Source organism: Capricornis sumatraensis, chromosome 1, assembly GCF_032405125.1.
Source record: "Capricornis sumatraensis isolate serow.1 chromosome 1, serow.2, whole genome shotgun sequence".
Classification (NCBI taxonomy): Eukaryota; Metazoa; Chordata; class Mammalia; order Artiodactyla; family Bovidae; genus Capricornis; species Capricornis sumatraensis.
In genome coordinates this window covers 94,744,312-94,766,311 of record NC_091069.1, presented here as the reverse complement: position 1 = coordinate 94,766,311, position 22,000 = coordinate 94,744,312, and the positions used below count along the sequence as shown (strand labels likewise).

The 22,000-nt window shown below is 56.8% G+C and overlaps 1 protein-coding gene across 4 annotated transcripts in view; it reads left to right on the top strand.

Moving 5' to 3' along the window:
- Nucleotides 1-17,128, top strand: part of SFXN5 (sideroflexin 5) — a 124,621-nt gene extending 107,493 nt beyond the window's left edge. For 2 of the 4 annotated variants that reach the window (XM_068966139.1, XM_068966132.1), the window contains 2 exons: nucleotides 822-939; nucleotides 16,963-17,128. In XM_068966139.1, coding sequence (XP_068822240.1) covers nucleotides 822-939; nucleotides 16,963-17,040 — 196 coding nt within the window. In that variant the 3' untranslated portion in view covers nucleotides 17,041-17,128. The remainder of the gene's footprint in view (nucleotides 1-821; nucleotides 940-16,962) is intronic. The other 2 variants (XM_068966152.1, XM_068966146.1) reach the window with 1 other exon arrangement.
- Nucleotides 17,129-22,000: the final 4,872 nt, after the last annotated feature.

Genomic DNA, 22,000 nt, shown 5'->3' with positions numbered 1-22,000 from the left:
GGTGGACCCGCCAACCACTATGATCCCCACTCTGTCTGGAAAGCCTGTTCTGTCATGGGGCTGGGGGACCCGGCCCCAGAGGGAGGAAGCTTTCGTATCCCTTTCCTCTCCAAGAATCCCTCCTCTGACACTCGCTGCAGGGAGGGGTGTTAGCTGTGAGCTGGCGATGATGTGGTCAGAGGGTCCAAAGGCAGGAGCCGGAGCAGCTCAGTGACAGCACTTGCGGGGAGTCAGGAGTCCAGAGAGGAGCCCTGCCTGCCTCCTGCAGACTTGGCCTTGGGCAAGTCACTGTCTTCCTCGGTGGCTCTTGGGTCAAAGTTGACCAGGCGGCATGTAATCTTCCCACACCCAGAAGAGGATCATCTCCTCCTGGCTATGCACATGTGTGTATGCGTGTTCTTGCGTATGTGAATGTGTGGGTGGTTTGTTCACTGTTTCAATACATGGCGCCTTCAAGGACCGTCTTCCTCTGCTGTATCCCGGTGGGGTCCCCCCAGCCCCTGCACAGGAGCAGGGGTCAGCAGCCTCCTCTATCATCTCCCCCACTCGGGGCCTTCTTTCCACAGTGGACACACAGTGGGGTGGGGCCCCCACAAGTGCTTGTTTATGAGCTGTGGTTGAGAGTTCAACCAGCAATGTTCTTCAAGGTGGAGCCTGGGGAAAGGGGTGCCAATGGGTGAAGGTCCCCAAGACAGAATTTCTCCACTGCTATTTGACTACTGGCTGGCACTGGCCCTTGGGCCCAGTGGGACCGAGTGTGGTGGCTAGTGGCCAGCTCACTCTGTCTGGGTCTCATGGCTCCCCTTCTCTCTCTTCCGCAGGACAGCTCTCCTGCAGGCGCGTCCCCGGCTGCTCCTCCCTGTGCAAAGCCTTGTGTGCCTGGCAGCCTTCGGTCTGGCCCTGCCGCTGGCCATCAGCCTCTTCCCTCAGATGTCAGAGGTCAGTGGAGGGAGGGGCTCAAGGGCAGGACAGGGAAGGTTTGCAGTTTGGTCATTTATAAACCAATACTTAGTGCTGACTCCTAGTGCTGACTAGGCACTGGGGTTAGAACATGAATGAGATAGGCGCAGGTTCTAACCTCAAAGAATCGAGGTCAGGAAGTGAACACAACGAAGCCACAAGGAATAACAAGTGAACGGTGAGTGGTGTGAGGATGGGAGGTGTTCGGCTGTGGGAGGGGATAGTAGAGGCCCAAACGGCGCCTAGAGAGACATGGCGTTTCATGGGGCCTGAAGGATGGGTTAGAGCTTCCCAGGTGTGTAAAAGGTGAGGGGACACATAGGCTGAAGTCACCTGGTGTGAAGGTAGGCAACTGAGGAAAGCCTGCATTTCTGGCGGAGAGTGGGGAAGATGAGGGGCTAGGTAAGGAGGCCTAGGGTCAGGTGGTGCTGGGAAGCTGGAAGCCACCACAGAGGGTAAGTGTTACCAGAAGAGCTGTGCAGGACCAGAGTCCTGATTTTGAATGGTCCCTGGGCTTGCATGGTGAGGCTGGGCTGCAGCTCCAGAGGAGAAGGAGCCTTCAGGAGGCAGTGGCGTGCATCCAGTGAGAGGATGGTGGCTTGGACCAGGCTGTTGGCAGTGAGCATGGAGAAAAGTGGGTCCTTGAAGAGAGTTAGGAAGCAGCTTTATCCGGATTTGATGAAGAACTGCATGTGGTGGGAAGACAAGGAACCGGCAGGATATGCGCCCGGCTACCAGGCAGATGTAGGTACTGCTTAACAAGATGGAGACACGGAGGAGCTGACATGCGGGAGGACAGCGAGTGGAGCTGGATGTGTGCGTGGGGCTTGAGGAGCCTGCGGAACATGTGAACGGAGGCGCCCTGTGGGATTTGGCTTTGGGTCTAGAATCCTGGGCTGGAAGGACAGAGGCAGGGGCCCCCAGCCTAAACAGTGGTGGAAGCCAGGGTAGCGGGTGGGACCAGTCAAGGAGCGTGTGGTGAAAAGAGGCCTCCGGAAGCATGCTGCCCGAGGGCGAGTGGCCAGGGAGGTAGGGATAGAGCCAAGTGGGATTAGACGTGGGGGCGTCCTTAGACAGCAGACCTTGCTGTGAGGTCAAGCTCTGTGAGGTTGAAGAGTGTCATTGGTATCTCTGGACATGAAGGCAAACCCCATCCCAAGGGATCAGTGGGGCTCAGCGGGGGGGAGGGGGGGTGGTGAGGAAACAGGGTGGCAGGCTGACTGCTTGGTCTCGAGCCTTGGGATGGAAAAGAGAGAAGAGAAAGGAAGCCAAGGGGAAAGAGAAAAGCAGCCCCACCACTGGAATGAGATGTGGGGTCAAGAGAGGCTTTATTTTCACTGTTTACAAGTGGGAGAGACTGGAGCTTGTGCAAATGCAAAGGGAAGACCTCAGGAGAGGAGGACATTGGAAGGGGAGGATGGAGAGCAAGTCCATGAAGTCGGGGAGGCAGGGCACGGAAAGCAGTTCGGAGGATTCGCTCGGTTTGGTGACCCCTCTCCCCTTCAGTAGGGGGAGGCAGATGTGGCTGGGGTGGAGTTCAGGGGTGGGAGGTTAAGGAAGTTGTTCTGATAGCTCCTGGGGTCTCAAGACTGAGCAGAGGAAGGAAAGTGGGAAGGGGAGGTCAGAGGTCAGAGGGCCATGGAGAAGGATGAAGACCTTCAGAGGAAAGAGCAGGAGAGACTGGGGACCAAGGATGTCAGAGAGCCTGGAGGGCAGGGCCAGGGGTCAGCGGAGGGGATGGCTGGGGGAGGGTTCAGGGCTGTGGGGGCGGCCAGGGATCATCTACCCAGAGGTGTGGGGCCGGCTCCAGTTTTGTCTGGCTGGGTGAGGCATTTGGGAGGCTGGTACGAGTTCAGGAGGAGCAGAGGACCCCAGAATCTTAGCTGGGTTGGGGTGAAGAAGCGCTAGCAAGCTGAGTGAGAAGAGCAAGCTTTGGTGCGGAGGCAGACCTCTGGAGGCAAAGAACGCCCACGGGGTCATGAACTCATGGGAGGATGGCGGCGGTGGCTGCAGCACTGACCCTGCTCAGTCCTCACCAGAGCGGCTGGGAGGGGTACCGGTTCCCCCAGGGAAGCTGAGGAAGGTGAAAATAAGGTCCTGGGTGTTACACCTAGACTGTGAGGACTGGAGACATAGGGTCTTCAAGTAGGAGCATGTGACCCAGCCTCCAGGCCCCAAGGAGGGTATGGACTGGTGTCACTTCCCTCCACCGAGTCCCAGAGTTTTAGGAGGAAGCTATAACGGGAAGGGGCTCCTGTCTTGGGGGCCAGCCCAAGGCACATGGATGGAAGGCAGTATCCTCATGCCCACGGGGCCCAGCCTTACTACAAAGCCGGGGGACCCTTCCAAACCTTATAGCTCACTCCCAACGCTGAACAGTTATATCCTGATGCTTGCTGCTGCTACTGCTGCTAAGTCACTTCAGTTATGTCCGACTCTGTGCGACCCCATAGACAGCAGCCCATGAGGCTCCTCCGTCCCTGGGATTCTCCAGGCAAGAACACTGGAGTGGGTTGCCATTTCCTTCTCCAATGCATGAAAGTGAAAAGTGAAAGTGAAGTCGCTCAGTCGTGTCTGACTCTTAGCGACCCCATGGACTGCAGCCCACCAGGCTCCTCCGTCCATGGGATTTTCCAGGCAAGAGTGCTGGAGTGGGGTGCCATTTCCTTCTCCAATGCATGAAAGTGAAAAGTGAAAGTGAAGTCGCTCAGTCGTGTCTGACTCTTAGCGACCCCATGGACTGCAGCCCACCAGGCTCCTCTGTCCATGCGATTTTCCAGGCAAGAGTACTGGAGTGGGGTGCCATTGCCTATCCTGATGCTTAGGGACTCCAAATGGAGCTGGGGGTTCCAGGTTGCCTGGGAGCTCTGAAGATGGGAGGGAGGGCACTTCTTAGTGGTCCCAGCATCCCTGTGTGGAAGGCCTGAGCCCACGCTCTCCATGGTCATAAACTGCATCTCCATGCCGTTGGGCCGTGTCTGCAGTTCTGGGCAAGAGTTGAGTGCCCCAGGTGCTTGCAAGCACCCGTGTGTTCAGAAGCCTCGAGTAGCTCCCATAGCTCTACCTGACTGCACAGGGGAGGGACCCAGGGCAGAGAAAGCTCACGAGGGAACTGGAGCCTGTCTCACTGGAAGAATTTTCAAGGTCATCCAGTTTAGCACCCTCCTGGCTCTCTGTGGGGGGAAATGGAGGCCCAGAGAAGCTGAGGGTCCAGCCCAGAGTCACAGATAAGCCAGGAACTGATGCGGGAGAACACCTCAGAGGCCAGCTCCCAGCTCAGAGCTCCCAGGAGGTGTTGCATCTGCTTATTTCATGGGATTTTTCTCTCTCTCTCTTTTCACCTACCCTGGGGCAGCGAGAGAGGAGGGAGCTGGGGCCCCCCTGTGCTGCTGGAGTCTAGAGCTGTAGGTCTTTGGAGGGTGCTCCTCTGGGACAAATAACAGAGAAATGGCCGTAGTCCAGCCGCTCCAGCCTCCAGTGCTGGCTGCTGAGAGGTGGTCTAAGGGAGCAATGTCCAGGCTCCTTCCTTCCCCCATGCCTGCCACAAATAGGCGTGGAAGTTAGTTCTGGGTGTCTAACCAAAGTTCCTCTCATTGCAACCCAAGCCTCTTTCTCTAGATTGAAAAGAGGGTAGTCATTTTGTAATAAATCTCCAGAACTTTCTCTGGGAAAGGAGGGTAGGGACGTGATTTTCAGGCTCCTCCTCACCTGCATCAGCCCCACAGAATGCAGGCGAGCCTGTGCATTATGGGGTGTTTGGAGGCCTGTCTCTGACTTATGGCACTAAGGCCATCAGGCCGAGAGGACTTGGTTCCCTCTTTCTTCCTCCCAATTAATTCTCTCTAACGAGGTGCTGCTTCTGCTGTGTGGGGATCACGTCTCACATCCCAGAAGCCAGTGGGATTTGCCACAATGAGCCGACTTGCTTGGGCTGACCCAACCTTGCCAAGAGCCACCAAGGCTGTCAATAGGAGTAATCGCTGGCACACTAATTAATTAATTAGGTGACCTGGAGATGGAATTTAGGAACTGGTTCCTAGAATGGCTGGTCTGCAGTGATTGGTGTGGGGTTTCCAACCCACTAACCCCAGCAGTTGAGGAAAAAACTTCAATCCCCTCTGCAATCTCTGGGAGAGTTTTGTCTACTCTTTTCAAACTAGTATTTCTGCCTATTAAAATGGTGCTAATTTTAAAATTAAAATTGCAAATGATAATAATTACAGCTACCATTTACTAAATATCTACTAGGCCAGGCAGCATGGTGGGGTCTCTGAGTGTCTTGTATTAAATCTTCCTAATATTCCTTAAGTCAAGGGATTACTCCTGTTTATTAAGGGGTGTTGCCTAGACAGTTAGATATATGTGTCTCAGGCTCTAGGGAGAGATTTTGGCTGGGGAACATGGAACCTCTGAGGCATGGGGGAGACTAAAGCCCTGGAAGTATCGAGGTTGCCATGAGAGGCAAAAAAGCTGTCTTAAAAAGGGCAGGAGCAGCCAGGGGAGAAACCTGATGAGTGTTTTCATGGACACTGAGGACAAGGCCATTTTGAGGAGGAGGGGGCTCCCTGCAAGTGAGCTGCTGCAGAGGGGACTAGCAGGGGTTGACGAGACTTGGCAGCCTGGGGGTGTAGCTGGACAAAGCTGAGGAGGCAAAGTGGTGGTCAGGATTCGCTCTCTGTTCCGAGAAATGAGCTCAGGAATGGGAAGCAACTGGAGAACAGCAAAGAAAATGTCACTTGCCGGTGTTCTGTGAGATGGTCAGGGGATGGGACACCTCGGGTGGCCGCTGTCCTGTGAGCCCGGGAAGAGGGCCGTGATGGGGAAGGAGTCATACAGCCCAGGGCGGAAAGGCCTGGCCTCCCCGGGGTCCGGGGGTCCAGTAAGCAGAGGGGCCTGGTTGATATGGTGGTGAAGTGTGGATGCAGAACATGACTCCTGCAAGGCAGGACCAGTATTATTCCGTGTTTACAACTGAGAAAACTGAGGCATATAAGCAATGTGCCCAAAGCCCAGAGGTGGTAATAGTGGAGGGGCTCTGTATTCACAGAAGGATTCCAGAACACTCCCAGTCCACCCCCACCCTACTGTCAAGTGAGAAGGCACAGGTCTGAACCCCAACGGGCTCCTTGCTAATTTGCCAGTAGGAACTTTCCAGTGCCCTCCCCCAGCCCTCCTCCTTCATGGGGAATCCATGTCTACATTCACAGGGACCTTCTGAAGGCTGCCTTTGTTCTCTAACCCAGAGCTGAGGTCAGGTGGGCCTATAGGCCAGCAGCTTGGGTAGGAAGCTTCCTTAGGAGCTTGAGTGAGAGAATGAGGAAGCAAGGTCTGGCCTCCCTTCTGAGCCCCAGTCCTGTCGCAGGGAATGTGGGGTGTGTCCTGGTGGACCCTGGGACCTGCAGGTTAAGGCTATGGGGCATTGGCCAAGGCCAACTCAGCCAGGCTGTGCCCAGGCAGCGATGGACCCATCTGCATCCCTGCCACAGATATTGGGGAGCTTTCCCCTTTTCCTTGTAATTGGGAGGGCCGTGTCATAGCCCCTGCTCTCAGGGAGCTCTGTTCTGGGGAGGCAGATAGAAACCCAATAACCAAGGAATGTCGGGTGCGGCGCAGCTAAGATGGAAATAAAGCAGGGTGCTGTGCTGGAGCTCATCCAGGGCTGCGTCGGTCGCAGAGGCCACCCTGTGGCGTGTGGGGCCTGGTTTGTTTGACCTTTCTGGCCCTGCCCTCTCTGGAGATTGGGGCTCTGGGCTCCAGGCCAGTGTGGCCAGCTCTGTCCTGCCCCAGACACACATATACGCACACATGTGCTGGTGCCTTGGGTCCCTCGAGGGAGATGTCCAAGGTCCTGTCTCCGGGCCCGTGGGCTTGGCCGACCTGGGGATGACGAATGTCCCTCCCGCTCTGACAGCCAGCGTGCCCCACCTGGGAGCACTTCCAATCCCATTTAATGAACCTCTTGTCTCCGCACAGCAAGAAGCTGCACCTTTGGCAAGTGCCCTGCCCCAGCCCTGCCTGCTCTGTCTCCATCTCTCTTTGTGCCTCTCTCCCTCGATTCCTCTGGGCTCCCCCCCACCCCATTCCCCTCTCTTCCCCCCGCGGTTCCCCCGGGAGCTTGGGGGGCTGGGGGACCGGGCAGCACATACAAGCTGGAGCCATTGTTCGACAATCTGTTTTTGTCTTCATCTTGTTGGCAGGCGGCAGGAGAGGAGCAAAAGGTTAATGAGACACTGTGCAGCGGGATTACCGCGACGGCGAGCGGCGGGCGGGCGAGCCAGCCGTGGTGACAGGGAACTAATTAGGAGCAGTTTAACAGGAGGAAAAAGTGAGATCTCCTCTTCACCAACTGTCAATAATTAGCTGGTTTGGTGAGGTTGAAATGTGTCCACAGGAGAAGGTGGGGCTTTTCTGTGGACGAGTGAGGCTCGGGGGTCCAGGGGCCCCTGGGGGCTCTGTCCTGTCCCTAGGTGGGGTTCAGGCTGGGGGCTGCCCCACGTGCCCCAGGTATGCCCTCCTCCCCTCTGCCTGGCATCCCCCCACCTCAACTCTGTATGAGTTTGGGCTTCACCCCAGGACCCCCGTTTCCTTTGCCACAAGATGAGGGGTTGGAAGTAAGCTTTCTCCTGGTTCGGTCCGTTAGGATTCTGGAAGTGAACCCATGAAACTGGGCCCTGGTACTGGAGTCAGGAGAGCTGATGGTGGGCTGCAGGACCTTAAGTCGGATGCTGACCGTAGGGTGCTTCTCTGGTACTGTGGGTGCACCACCCTCTGGGGCCAGGCATGGCTTGTGAATGGTGCTGAGTGGCAAATGGGCAAAACCTTTCTTGGAACACACCTTGGGGCCCCTGGACCCTCACTTAGCTCCTCAGCCCTCCCAGCAGCAATAGAGGTGGGAAAGAGTGGCTGGACTGCCTCTGTAGGGCTGGGGGCTTCCCGAGTGTGTACACGTCTCTCTGTCTCTCCCCTGCACCAGCTTCACAGGGTCTGTGTGGGGCCAAGGAGTCTGGTTCCCTAGCAGCGAGGGTTGTTGCCCTGTGATTGTTGACTGTTGATTGTTGGTTTGTTGGTCCCTGACACCTCACCAGGGAACCCCTCCTCTGTCCCTCCAGGCTCTGCCAAACACCTTGACAGGAAGAAAAGACATCATCTGAGCCCCCCTAGGGCTTCCTGCTCAGAGCTCCCCTGTCAGCCCTGCTAACCCCCAGCCTCTCCCTCTCAGCTGAGCCCTTGTTTAACTCAGCCCTGGAGGGTCCAGGGCACCAGAAGCTCAGGCCCTCCCGTGTCCTCACTCTAGTCACCCTGGTCTCAGAGATTGGCTTTTAGAAGTCACATGCATGCTATAGATGAGGTGTTTGAAGGTCAAGCTTAGCCATGCCCCTGCTCACTCCCCTACTCCTCCCAGGTCCCCTTCCCAGCTTCCAAAGTTAAGAAACAAAGAGGCACACCATCCCTGTATGGGAAAAAATGTGGGTACCCCCAGTGGGTACCAGAGCCTCCGCCATCTTTCTCCTCATCACTAGCCCTGAAGAAAATGATAGCAACCAGCTTGGCTGGAAGCTGTGACCTGCTAGAAGCAAATGTCTCTCCTAGCTTGCCTCTTTTTCTCTGAGAAAGCCTTTGGATTCCCAACCAAGAATGGAGAAGAGCTGGGAATGAGCTCAGGTTCATATTCAGGTCTTCCCAGGTGGCACTAGTGGTAAAGGATCTGCCTGCCAAAGCAGGAGACGTAAGAGACATGGGTTCGATCCCTGGGTCAGGAACATCCCTTGGAGGAGGGCATGGCAATCCACTGCAATATTCTTGCCTGGAGAATCCCATGGACAGAGGGGCCTGGTGGGCTACAGTCCATAGGGTTGCAAAGACTCAGACACGACCGACCTTAGCACGCAAGCTGTTCTGGAGGAGGTTCCTTCTCCAGGAAGTCCTCCCTGATGAGCCCCACTAGGATCTGTCTCACCCCACACGTGTAGACTCTGGTCACATGTTTCCTGCATCCCAGCTCCCTCCCCAGGATGGTAGTACTGTCTCCGGGTATCACTAATCCTAAGAACTGGTGCTATCTATCAACACCTAATGCAGAGCATGGCTTATCTGGGCTCACCTTGACTTGACTGCTTCCTGCTTCTCCCACTCTTCCAGGGCTGACCCAAGGCCAGAGCGATGTCTAGGGGGTATCGTGTCCCTCTTAGTCCACCAAGATTGACCATCTCCAAGAGGAGGTGTTTCCTCCCCTCCAATCTCAAATCCATTTCCTACTTTGCTTGGAGATGTTTGTTTGGGGCTTTCCTCCTTTACTGCTTTAATCAGTCCCTATTGAACTCTGAAGTGGGCTATTTTTGCCATCAGAAATCTGCCGCCTCCCCGCCCGCTGCTTTCTTGGAGTTTGCCCACAGGACCCCCCAGGAGGGATGGATGGGAATGGCAAAGCCGCTCAGAGCCCAGGAACGCCAACGCCACCTGTCATGTTGCCTGTTCTGCACACCCCCACCCCAAACCTGCGCGTGCACGCAAGCCCACACACAAGCACGTGCATGAACATGCACACACGTGCCCTGGTGACAGGCATCAGCAGGGCCACCTCTCAGCCCATCCCTCCCCAGTTCTTTCCAGGACCTTCTAGAACACCTATCTAAATAAAGGCCAGGAAGGAAGGAGGCTTGGTTATGCAAAGCTTTTGTGGAGACAATCAAACGGGTCAGTATATGCGAAGAGTTTAGGGTGTACCTGGCCCACAGCAAGGGCGCAGTCCTGTGAGCTGTGAGGAGACACAGGCAAGCAAGACCTAGGCTGGTGGTGGGATAACCATGGAGTCCTGCCTTCCTTAAGCAGGTTTTCTTAGCCTCCAAAGTGTTCTCTCGTCCATTTCTTGGTATTATCCACATCGCAGCCCCAGGACAGTAGAAAATCTCCCCACCACACATACGGGGAAACTGAGACCTGAAGAAGATGGAGGCGGTAGAATGATTCTGAGATTGGCCCACCAGGGGGCCCCTCAGGAGTCCAAATGGGGAGGGGGCTCTGCCCATTACCTGGATGCACATCGCCTGGCGGGGGTGGGGGGGATGGAAAATATAACATAGGATCCCTGGACTTGAGGAATTCAGTTTGATTCAACTTTTATCAAGGACTGACTATGCACAGGGTGACTGAAACTACCCTGAATGGCTCACACAGACGTGGGGAGAGGGACCCCGGGTTTCACAGCTGGTAAGAGTACAGATCAGTGTGTAGCTGTGGGTGTGATGGAGATGAAACAAGTGCCAGGGGTACCAGAGGCAACAGCAATGGATTTGGTCTGAGACGATCAGGGGAGGCTTCCTGGAGGTGGCAGACAGCCTTAGCGGATTAGGCCTCAAAGCCTGAACATGTGATGGAGAGGAGTTGGTGAGTGAGGAGGCAGGAGAAGGTGGCAGAAGGCCTCGAGTGTGCAGTCGATGAGTCTGACTTTCATTGGGAAGGCAGTGGGGCCCAGCGCCACCACTGGAGGCCTGACCCAGGGATCTAGGCTCAGGCCCCAGCTGCTCCCCAGCCCTGGCCTAACACCCCTGTCCCCTGAGAATGCTCAGGGTGATGCTCAGGCCCGGGTGTGCATATCTAAGCAGGACTTGAGGTCTGCCCGACCCTGGTGAGAGAGGGTGGTTTGCAGCTGCCCAGTGGGCAAGTTGGTTCCGTGCTTGGCAGAGTTGGACAAGTTGGTGCCGGCTTGGGCTTTGGATCTGTGTCAATGTCGCCACCACCTGCAGACCTTCAGAGGCCCAGAACCCTGACCAGGAGCAGGAGGCAGCTTTGAGCCATGTCACAGGGTCATGCGCATCACCCCACCCCCTGCCCAGCGCCTTTGAAAGGGAGGCAGAAAAGCCACCAGAAGAAAGGCAAGGAGGAGGAACTTCTTTGTAGTAGGTAAAAGCCCCAGAGAATGGGGCACAGACCGGGGATCCAGTTTCCTGTTTATGTCTCAGCACCTTAGCTCCAGGTTCAAATATGTAAACTATCCGCTGGCTGCGGGCTGCAGGTGTGTGTGTGCTCCCAGGCTGCAGAGGCAGAGGTGGCCCCACATGCATTCCTGCCTCTGCCCCCCATCCAAGATGAGCCAGGAGACAGAGGCGAATAGCTCAGGGTTAACCCTTCCAGCGCCACCAAGGAAGCCCATCCGGCCGCTCCAGGGTGCTCTGGGGCCAGTGGGCCTGGGGTACTCCGCGGAGGCTGGTGCTTCCTGCTTGCTGCCTCTGACCTTAGATGCAGCTGGAAGTCTGGGCTATCTGCTCCATGGGGAGCAGAGTCTGAGCCGGGTCTAGAGACCAGGGTGGGGCCTCAGCTGGGGAGGGCATCTGGATGAGGCTGTGGGAGCCAGGGTGCAGTTCTGCCTGGCAGTCCGTGAGTGTGAGCAGGACAGCACTGCTCATCCCAAGGCAAAGCGGGGCCGTCCCTAGCAACCCGTGTCTTCTTGGCACCCCCAGTTCTGGGGTGGGGTACCGTCAGCCAGTGCTGCTGGATCACTTCAGCCAGGGCTCTGGCTCCCTATCCTAGACGTCCCTTCTCTCGAGGCCTGGGCTGCTGGTAGACAGGCTCTTGGGGAGGGGTTTATCAGATGAAGGAAGGGACCCATAGGTTCCTGCAGGCCCCCTGGGCTGCTTGCACTGGGTCACCCTTCTCCCTGTGGCCACTCCTTGTCCAGCCTTCTTTCTCCTTGTCACCTTCTCCCCAGAGGAGGCCCTTCAGAGCTTCTCTGTGGTCAAGCCCCTGCTCTTGGTCCCCTCCCCAGGGGTTCTAGTCTTCTGGGCTGATGCTAGTGGCCTCTCCTTGCTACACTCACTCCTCTCACTGGGCCTTGGCCTCTCCCTCCATCCACAACCCACCTGCGAGCCACTGTGGCCATCACACCATTTGTTCTGCTGCTGACGTAGCACGTGAACCAAGGGGAGCCCCAGAGAACACATTGCTGTCTCTACTTCGGGGCCCTGGAGCTGGTTAGCTGCCCTCCCTCAGTACCTGAATCACCAGCACAGCCCTGGATATGATTCTGTGGAGGAGATTTAGGCCCATCCCAACCCCCCCCACCCCCCACCAACTGCAGAGAGGTGATCATCAAAGGGTAGGTAGCACAGAGGTCCCTGCCCCAGCCTCCCCTGCTAAGCCCAGTGGTGAGGGCCCCCAGTGGTCCCAGCATCCGTGAGTCCAGGAGATGCTGGGGCATTGGCTCAAGCCCCAGCTAAGGTCAGAGAACTGGTGAGGCCTTAACCAACGACCAGTTGAACTGGCCCGTGATAGAAGTGAGAGGCTAAGTGAGGGTTAGGAGTCCTCCTGGATTCTAGGAGGTCACCAAATCCCACCCAAATCCCACCCAAATCCCTCTGTCAAGACCAAAGACATGCCGGGGCCATTCTGTTTGCCTGATGTCCATGCTGGCTGTTGTCTGTGGCGCCCTCCATCACTGTGTCCGCTCCTTGGGCTGGATCCCCAAGGCCACCATCGTGGGCTTGTTCCCTGCACCCGCCCCTCCGATGCGCCTGTTCCCTCGGCCTGGCGCCCTCCCCTGCCATCTGCTCTTCTGGGCAAGCTCCTCTACTCCGGGGCTCCGACTGTGCTCTCCCATCCCGGGCTCACTCTTCTGCCCAGGGCCCTGCCCAGAGCTCCACCCCCAAGACCTGCCTGCCTCCCCTGCTCCTCAACCTGGGAGACCCAAGCCTACCACACTCCCACTCCGACCCGCCCCCCATACTCCCCTGCCTCTGAGCATGGCGTCACCAGCCACCCCGGCTCCCGAGCTAGAATTAGGAATCATCCAACGCACAGTCATCCTGCACACCTCCCTCTCACCCCCACATGGAATTGGTCATCAAATCCTGTGGCTTTTGTCTTCAGAAAGGATCCCCGCACACCCTCCCGTCAGCCCCCACTGGCGGCATCATGGGGAAGACCTGGCACCCTTCTCTGATGCCTGCAGCTGCCCCCTCACTTACTCCTCCATCCCACCACCACCAGCAAGATGGGGATCTTGGACCACCCCTGCTCAGAAGCCTTGCATGGCTCCCTATTGCCCTCAGATAAAATGCTGACATCTTCAGTGGCCTGTGAGGGCCTGCCTGTCCCAGCTCCGCCTCCATTTCTTCCACATTCCAACCTGTCCACCGTTGCCCACACCAAACATGCCATGCTGGCCAGCTAATGCTTTTCTCTTCCCCAGCAAGCTTTTCCTGCCCTCTCTCATCAAAACGCCCGTTGCTTCCTGGCTTCCCTCCCCTGAGAAGTCTTCCTTTCCCGTTCTTTCATCAGCGCATGGTAACCCCCAGTGCGTGGTAACTCCTCCCCAGTTGCCATGGCACTTTGTCTCTCTGGAATCCATCTGCTTTCCTGTCTGACTCCTCCCCTAGACTTGAAGCTTCTCAAGGGCACGGGCTGGTCTTGTCCATCTCTGGGTGCCCAGCCCAGTGTATGGCGTTGGCAGCCATAAGCATCTGCTACTTAAGGGCTGACTGAATTGAAATGAGAGGAAAAGCCTTAGATGCCATCTGTCCGCAGGTGCCTGCTCCTGAGTTGAGGGCCTCGACCACCGCCCTCCCCCGCAGCCTTCCCATTGCCGGCTCTTCCCCTGCTCCCCTCCTACCTGCTGTCCTCAGCTCAGTGGGAAGCTGGAGGGGGGCGCCTGGGCCTGTGACAGCTCCACTTAGAGGATGAGGTCTCGTCTCCACCAGGGCCAGCGCTCTCCAGGGAACGGGCCGAGGAGGCTGTGGCCCTGGCCCGCGGTCCTCCACCATGGTGGTGAGCAGCCTCTCGGATTTTAATGCGGGACTCAGTGCTTCAGTGAAAGCCGGCATGGGAAGTTGCTAATAATGGCACTAAAATAAAATATGCTACATCTGTTATGGGTAGCAGAACAAAATTAGCTGCTCACACCTCTGACATCCAAGATGTCTTAACTTAAAATACTCCTTGGCTTACTTTACATCATTTACTGATTATATTTAAAAGAAATACAATTTTGCAATTACTGTTCTTTCCAGCGTGATATCTATGCATCATTTTCCTTTTATGTTTATATATTTCTCCTTCATTAGTGCAGTCTGAAGGGTGATTAGGATTCTTCAAACATTTTACAGAGGTTAAACGTTGATTAAGATTTAATTATTACTGTAAATAGCTTGGAATGACATATGGTGCAAAAGCCTGACATATGTGCATTTGAATAAATGAAGTGCTATTTCCCAGGATGCCTCAGTAGCTGTTTAACAGCTTTCCCGAAGGGTTATGTTACACCTCATGGTAAGATTGCTGGGATGTTATATTTTGTTGGTTTTTGCAGCTGAAAGCTAAGAACAGTTTTCCAGTTTTTTAAAAACATTGAATATTTTAAATACCTAAATTGTTTTGCACAAATTTTTGCTAATTTGTCTAACTAGGTTAAACATTTTCAAAAGCATTTAGATTTTTAAGCGTGGGCGCTGTGCATTGTGTCAGTGGCAGCATGGGGACGAGGGGGGCTGGTGGGGTGGAGAGGACTCGGAGGCCAGCAGGGTGTGCAGGGAGGAGGTGGTTTGAGGAGAGCGGGCGGGGAAGAGGCCTGGGCCCTGAGCCTGGTTCTTGTCTCTTTGGCCTTCTCAAGTGGCCGGTGTATTGAGGTACCAGAGACCACAGGGAGAGGGTCCCTGCCAGTTGCAATCCACAGTGAATCCCCTCTTGTCTGGCCTCAGACCTGACTGAGTTCTCTGAAAGCTGGGCCAGGCTATGGCACCTCCTGCCTGCTCCCCAGGGCTGCCATGTCTTGATATCTAGCAGGTACCTGGGACCAGGCTCAGCTGAGCTGACTTAACAGCTGGTGCTTCCTGATTCAACCCGGGGCGGGGGTCAGGCAGGGGTCAGGCCGGGGCTCCTCACGGAGGAGGTGGTGCCTCCCTCCCGGCTCCCTCAGGTTTAGGGGCTCCGGCATCCCCGCTGGCGCAGCCCCCAGAGCTGTGGGTCAACATCCGAGCTGCTGTGGGGACTCCCAGGGGACCCCGCCCTCCCAGTACTTTCTGCCTTTCTTCTTTCCACTCATTGACTCAACACTTGAGAGCACCTACCGTCTCCCGGCCTTGAGGATGCAGGACGCACAGCAGCATGCTCTCGCTGCCTCGTGGAGCTTGCGGTCTACCGTGGGAAGAGGAGCAGGAGCAAGCAGTCAGCCTCAAATCATGTGCTACGACAAGTGTACAGAGGGAGGCAAGTGTGGGGCTGGAGAGGTGGCCACACCCAGCCTGGATGAGGGAAGATGGCTGAAGCGGTGGCCTGGAAGCTGAGCGGAGGTCCAGGGAATCAGAGTTGGCCAGGCGAGGAAGAGGCAGAGGGGCAGCTCAGGCAAAGACTTGGGGTGTGAATAAGCCAGCGTGTCTGAGGCACTGTGATAGGCAGGCGTGCTGTGTCTCCAATCCCACGGACAGGGTGGCTAGTGGGAGGCAGGGTCTGGGTCCCTGAGGGCAGTGGTGGCGGTGAGCCCTTTCATAACAAAGAGAGGCATGATTGGACTTGCTGCTGAGAAGGCTCACCCTGGCTGTGGTGGAAGAGGGGCTGGAGGGGGTGAGACAGTGAGGGGAGGGAAGGAAAGTAGAGATCTGAAAGTCCCCGGGGTCCCTGGCCAGAGCACTGTTGGACGGTGGTGTGAAGCTGGGGTCGGGGAGGAAGAGACGAGGAATTCAGTTCTGTTCTAGATGGGTCTAGTAGAAGTAGCTATGGAGCTGTGTGCAGGGAAGAAGGACCCCGAGACCCTGAGACGTGTCCAGTAGGTGTCACAAAAAGGGAGCTGGCAGTAAGCTTGGAGAGAAAGACGTTTGTGGAGGAGAGTGGAAACAGAAGCCAGGTTTGCTGTGGGTTGGGAAGTCAGTGGGAGGTGAGGAGCTGGAGCTGCCCCTAAAGGAGTGGGCAGCGCCTTAAAGAAGCGTGGCTGTTATGGGGGAGAGAGCCCCAGTGGCAGCAGGAACATGACCCGGGGTACAGGGGCGTATCAGATGGGAGGTTCTCTGCTGATGAACAGGAGTCCCTGAAAAGGTGGGCAACAGGGTGGGCCATCTGGGAGTGGTCTCCGCTGTGGGGTCCTCTGGGGGCAGGGATAGCCACAGTGGGGCAGCAGGAGGACAGATCCGGAGCAGAGTGTGGACACAGGTAGGTCACGGGTCTGACAAGAAGCTGAGGGGTGCCTCGTGAGGCCTTCTGTTTTCACTCCGAGGTAGGAAGATGAGTGGGCAGCTGAGGGCGGGGTGGCTGAGGAGAGCAGAGGAGGCTTTAGGCGGCCTCTGTGGAGAATGGGAGATGGAGCTGACCAACCATATGGCCCAGGGGTGGGGATTTTCTGGCCACTGTGAGGGTCCAGCCAAAGTCAAGGACAGTGAACGCTGAAGCAGTCTCTGCTAGGTGGTCAGGTTCAAGTGGGGAGAAGGTAAGATGCATGATTGAGCTGCTGCTTCTGCCAGTCAGGCCAGAAGGGCCTTGCAGCTTGGAGAGGCTCAAGTGGTGGCCTCTCACATCCAGGCTAGAAGGGGAGGATGTGAAGAGAGCTCTAGAGAGTCTGGGGCTGGGGTCGGTGGTCTGGAAGCAGATAGGAGAGTGAGGAGGGTGCTTGGAGGGACAGGGGACGGAGGGGTGCAAGAGGGTGGGGTTTGGATTTGAGTTTGGCTGGAACAGCCCTGGGGGTGACCAGGCCCAGGGTGTGGCCTGGGCGTGTTTTGTGCACTGTTGGGGACGAGGTCCTTGGAGATGAGGGAGACGGAGAACTCAGGAGGTAGGACTTTCCCCTACACGGACGTGCTGGCAGCGGATGAGGTACAGCTTTGGCTGGAAGGGGTGTCGTGAGCCCCCCAGCAGGACAGGAAAAGAGGGAGATGTGTCACGAGGCGGCACGCGTGGGCCCTGGTTGGGGGCTGGGGGCAGAAGCAGAAGCGGCAGCACCAGGTGGTCCTGACCACTGAGCTCCCCACTTGTCCCTTCCCTCCCGTCCCCTCACCTCTCCTCTTTCTGCTCTCACTCTCTCCTCAGATCGAAACAAGCCAATTAGAGCCTGAGATAGCCCGGGCCACGAGCGGCCGGACAGTGGTGTACAACAAGGGACTGTGAGCAGCGGCCGGCCGGCCTGGGGACAGAGCGCTGTCCAGGCCCGGAGTTGGGGGCAAGGAAGGAGTCCTGTGGGCTGCACCTGCAGGGAGAGACACGCTGACCCCCACCCCCAGTCCCAGGCCACCTGGGGGAGCACTCCCCCCACAGTGCTAGGGAGACTAATCTATTCACGAATTAACATAAGGGAGAAGAATTCTGACACATTTACTATAAAAAATAATCAAGTGCATTTCTGGGCCTTACGTGGGGTTGTCAGAACTCTACTTAGCACAATTATGTGTGAAGCTGAAAAATTGTAGAGTGCCCATGGGGTAGGGTTAGGATCCTTTTATACTTGATTTCTTTTTTATTTTTAATTAGAATCAAGCCTTGGTTACCGCTGCCCAGAGGCAGCAGGTGGTGGGAGGAGGAGAAGGCCTGGGAGCTGGTGGTCCTGGTGGCTGGGCTGCTGGATTTAAGATGCTACTGAGGCCAGGCCCGATAGCTGCCTGGGCTGGGGAGGGGAGGCAGGCGGATGAACCAGCTGTGAGGAAGTTCCTCAGGAAGTGGCCCAGGAAGTCAAGGGGCACTGGGAGATTGCTTGGGCAGCTGGCTCTGAGTGTGGCCAGCCTTCATTCACGCCTCTCCTGCAAAACCAATTCCTCTGCATGAAGCCCAGTGACACACTGAGGCTGTCGTCACCCTTCATGGAGCCCTCATCCGTTTGACACCCGAGATGATTCCGGCTCCAGGCAGGAGGCCCTAAGAAGCAGCAGTATTTGGCGGAAACTGTACTTGCACTCTGGCCTCTGTGGGAAGGTCTTCCTTCCAGGCACAGGCTGGGAGCTGGGTGTTGGGGCTGAGGGTGGGGCTGGAGCCGGGCTGCCTGCTGTCGTTTCCAGCCACTGGGTCACCTACCCAGCTCATCATTTCCAGAGCTGGAGGGTCTTGTGCCCAAAGCCCAGACCTCTAGGTGCCGACCGGAGAGCAACCCTGGAACGGCAGGCCCCAGCTCTGGCACTCATGGGCTGTGTGACCTTGGACAAGTCTACTCCCTTCACTGAGTCTGGAACCAGAGGACTGTACAGAGGCATTCCCACCTGCTCTTTCAGCTAGACTTCATCTTTGCCCGTCCTGCTCAGTTGCTGGGCAGTCCAGGCACATCCCCAATGTGGACACTGGACTGGGAACGGGGCAGGCTCCTTCGGGAATGGCCAGCGGTTGGCCTCAGCACTGGAACCTTGCCCTTCTGTATGTGAACATCCTGGGAGCACTTGACCTTTGCCAAACACTTTACAGTTCTGAAGCAGGGGGCAGAGTGCCTCTCACTGTGCACAGGTCTCCGAGGCCCCTTGCTGCGGGCTCCCACTGGCAGGCCAGGAAAGGGGAGAGCTCTGCAGGAGCTTTGCAGAGGGAAGCAGGGCCTGCGGTGAGGATGAACAGGATAACCCCCCTGCCACACCCCCGTCTGAAAGGCCCAAACAAAGAGGAAGCCTGGCCTCCAGGCATCCCTCACCTGGCCGTAGCTGGAGTGCAGCCTTTGCTATGCAGCCTGCAGGGCAGAAAGTGTGTGGCCACGGGCAGCTCTTCCTGTCTTTAGGGCAGGGCAGTTGTGAGGTGGGCCTTCCACAGGCATTGACACCGCGTACCCCCAGAAGCCCCTGCTGCTCTCTCCTCCCAGCCAGACCCTGGTGCCCCCCAGCTAGCTCTGCAGGATACTGCTCTGAGGGCTCCCCACCTTCCGAAGGAGCAGCCCATCAGTAAAGGCGGAAGGTGGAGACAAGCATGGAGGGCGTGAGCAGTGCTGGACGGGCAGGATTTCAGCTAATCCCCCTGTAATGGGAATGTGCTGCCGACTCGGGGCTGGGCATGTCTGGAGCCTCTCGTGAAAAGCTTCCTTCAAACTCACCTTGCCCCACCTCTCACAGGGTCTTGTTCTTTTGCACTTTACCTTGGGACCAAAACTGCCCACCCTGGCCCCTCTCCCATCCCCTCCCGGGCCCTGGCAGAGACGGGGGTCTTTCCAACTCGGTCTGTGTGCTTGGTGCCCCAGCCCTGGGAGCCCTGTGGCCTTGGCATCTCATAAACTACTTACATCGTCTCCTGGGTGATTTCTGGCCATGCTCCCAATGCAATTTCATGTGAGCTAAGGGGGTTTCTCCTGGGGAGAGGGGAGTGAGGGGTGGGTGGCAAAGGATCCTGACAGCTCAGTGTAATAGTGACAGAGGTTCAGGGGGCCATGCTGCTGAGTCCTGGTCTGGCTGCATTAAATACCGTGAGGGTAAACTTTTGGTCAACATCCATCCTCTACTCTGCTGAGGCCAGAGGACAAGAGGCCTCGTGGGCAGATTGGTTCATATCTGGAATGGAGGCTGAGTCAGGACCCACTGAGGGCAGGGCCTGGCCCAGCTGTGCCATAGTCCAGGGCACTGGACTCTTGAGCCCTGATGTCCCAGCCCACCCTCCTCTGGTCACTTGAAACATTCCCTCAGGCCTGGGGATACCCTGCTGCCATCCCAGAGAGTAATCTGAGAGCACAGGGACTGAAAGCCCAACACGTCGAGATGACCGACCGACCCCGTTCCAGTTCCTGACTGTGAGCCAGCGGGTCTCCTGTCCTGACGGCCTGGGAGGGGAAGGGCCGGGGCACGGCAGCAAGGTGGTTCTCCAGCCCTGGGTCAGAGCGAGTGAAGCACCAGCACACACGCTGTGTTCACTCCCAGGGTACTCTGCAGTGTCTTTTTAACCTTCTCAGAGAATTTCTCAAACTCTGTGATTTCTGTAATACTACTGAGCTGTGGCCAATAAATGATGGATTTAGGGCATCAGGGCTTGGCTTTGTGAATTATAGGTGGGAAGGGTGGGGGTGGGGAAACAGTGGCAACCAGCCAACAGCTGACTGAGGATTTTGTGGGAAGGCCCTGAGGAAGGTGCAAAGCTATCCTCTAGGAGGGTCAGGCCTGCTGGGAGGCCCATAGGGAAAGAGAGATAGAAGGATGGAGGAGCAGGAGAGGGCAGAGAGCTGGACGAGGGGGTGAGTTGAAGCTCTGCCGAGGGACCCTTTACAAAGCGGGTGCTGAATGGAGCACCCACTAAGGGCCCACTGCAAGAAAATGAGTAGAAAAGGGATTCTGGTAGATCCTCAGCTGCTGATAGCCAGAAGACAGGAGGGAGGCATTGTGGGGGGAGGGGGGGGGGGCGGGAGGTGGGTGGATGCATTCTGGAATGCCTGGGGGCCAGGAGGTTCTTCAGAGGGTGTTGTGCATGGTACCATCCCTGGCAACTCTGCCTCTTTCAGACTCTTCCACAGTCCCCCAGGGCCAGGCCTTGGCCACCTCCTGACAGCTCTGGCTCCTCCAGTTCCAGGCAGCTCCCAGGGTTCCTGAGGAGGTGAGGCCTGGCTTCTTCTCTGGGACCTCCAAGCATCGTCTGCCCTCTGCAGGGAGAAGCTGACGGCCTCCCCTGCCAGGCAGTGGACGTGTGGTTCATGGTCCGGCAGCCCCGGGTTCCGACTCCAATTTGGCCTCAGCATGACTGTGACTTCTAACCGATCACTTCCTCCATTCACCCATTCATTCGGTCAGGTGTTTATGGAACATCTCCAGCAACACTTTGGTGTGGCTAAGCCTATAAAATGTTAAGAACAGCATTGCTTGCTGGACTGGGGTAAGTATTGGAGAGACCAGGTGAGGAACACACCCAGACTCTATTCCACACACCTCCCAGGTGTCAGAGGGGCTGCTGCCTCCCCTACCTAGGCACAGGGCCTCTCTAGGAGGGTGGGAGGAGGAAAAGGACGAGGGAGGGGTCTGTTCTCAAAGTGATGCTTTTAGGTCAGGGGCCTTCTGGCCTCTGGGGAATTTGCTAAGAGCCTCACTGGCCACGGCTGCCATCCGGACGGAAATCCTTGACTCTCAGGACAGACACAAATCCCTCCTGGGAGCTGTTTGTTGTTTTTAGCTAGTTTGGGGGCTCAACTTCTGCCCAGCCCAGAGATCATTGACACTTCAGGAATGTGGCTTCCCCTGGCCCCATCCCCACCCACTGGCCCCTAGGGCCTCCCTCCTCCCACTCAGGCCACAGTTAGGAGGAGAGTCAGAGTGCCAGCGGAGGAAAGCAGTGATGAGTGACACTTTCCCAAGGCCCTGGGGAGCCCAGCCTCATTTTCAGGATGGAGCTTCCCTCGGTCCCCCAGAGCTGCTGCTGTTCCTGCCACCTCACCCATCCCACTGCCCTTGATTAGCTCCCCAAAGAGGAAAGACTCAGCGTTCCCTGAAAGGCCTCACCCCCCAGGACCGTGCTTCCCTCAGTACCAGGCGTGTCTCTCAGGCAGTAGCCCAGAAGGGTTTGCGTTCCACTCCGAGGAAGCTGCTGGCAGCCTGTCCAAGGTCAGAGCCTGGCTCTATCTCGACAAGGACAGCTCCTCAGCCGGAGCTCGCATCTGGAGACCCCATCTCGCTCCAGTTCCCTGGGCCTTGCAGAGGGGTGAAGAGAAGGAAGGACAGAACACATGGGAAAAGAGAAGGTGTACAGACAAGACAGAGGCACCAGACACCCCTTGAAGACCCCCACACAAATCTAGCGGGGAAATGAGGGAAGGGGCTGCCATCAGCCCCTGGCTGCCCGGGCTGGCTCTCAGCCTCCTCACATGTGTGCACGCAGAGGGACGGACAGTGCAGCAGGACCCTCACTCTCTTCCAGAGGCTAGTTGCAGGAAGCACTGGAGATGTCAGTGAGCCGGCAGCTGCAACGCCGAAGACAGCCGGAGCCACTAGAGGCTTTAAGTAGGGAAGTGGATATTCAGCCGTCAACAGAGCAGAGGGTAGTGTGAACAGGCAAGAGTGCTGGGGAGACCGGGGAAGAGACCTCTGCATCAGTCAAGGTGAGGGAAGATGGACCCTGGACCAAGTGATGGGATGGGGATGGAGAGAAGTGAGGAGGTTCAGGACTACTTAGCTCCTGCTGATTCATGCAGAAAGGA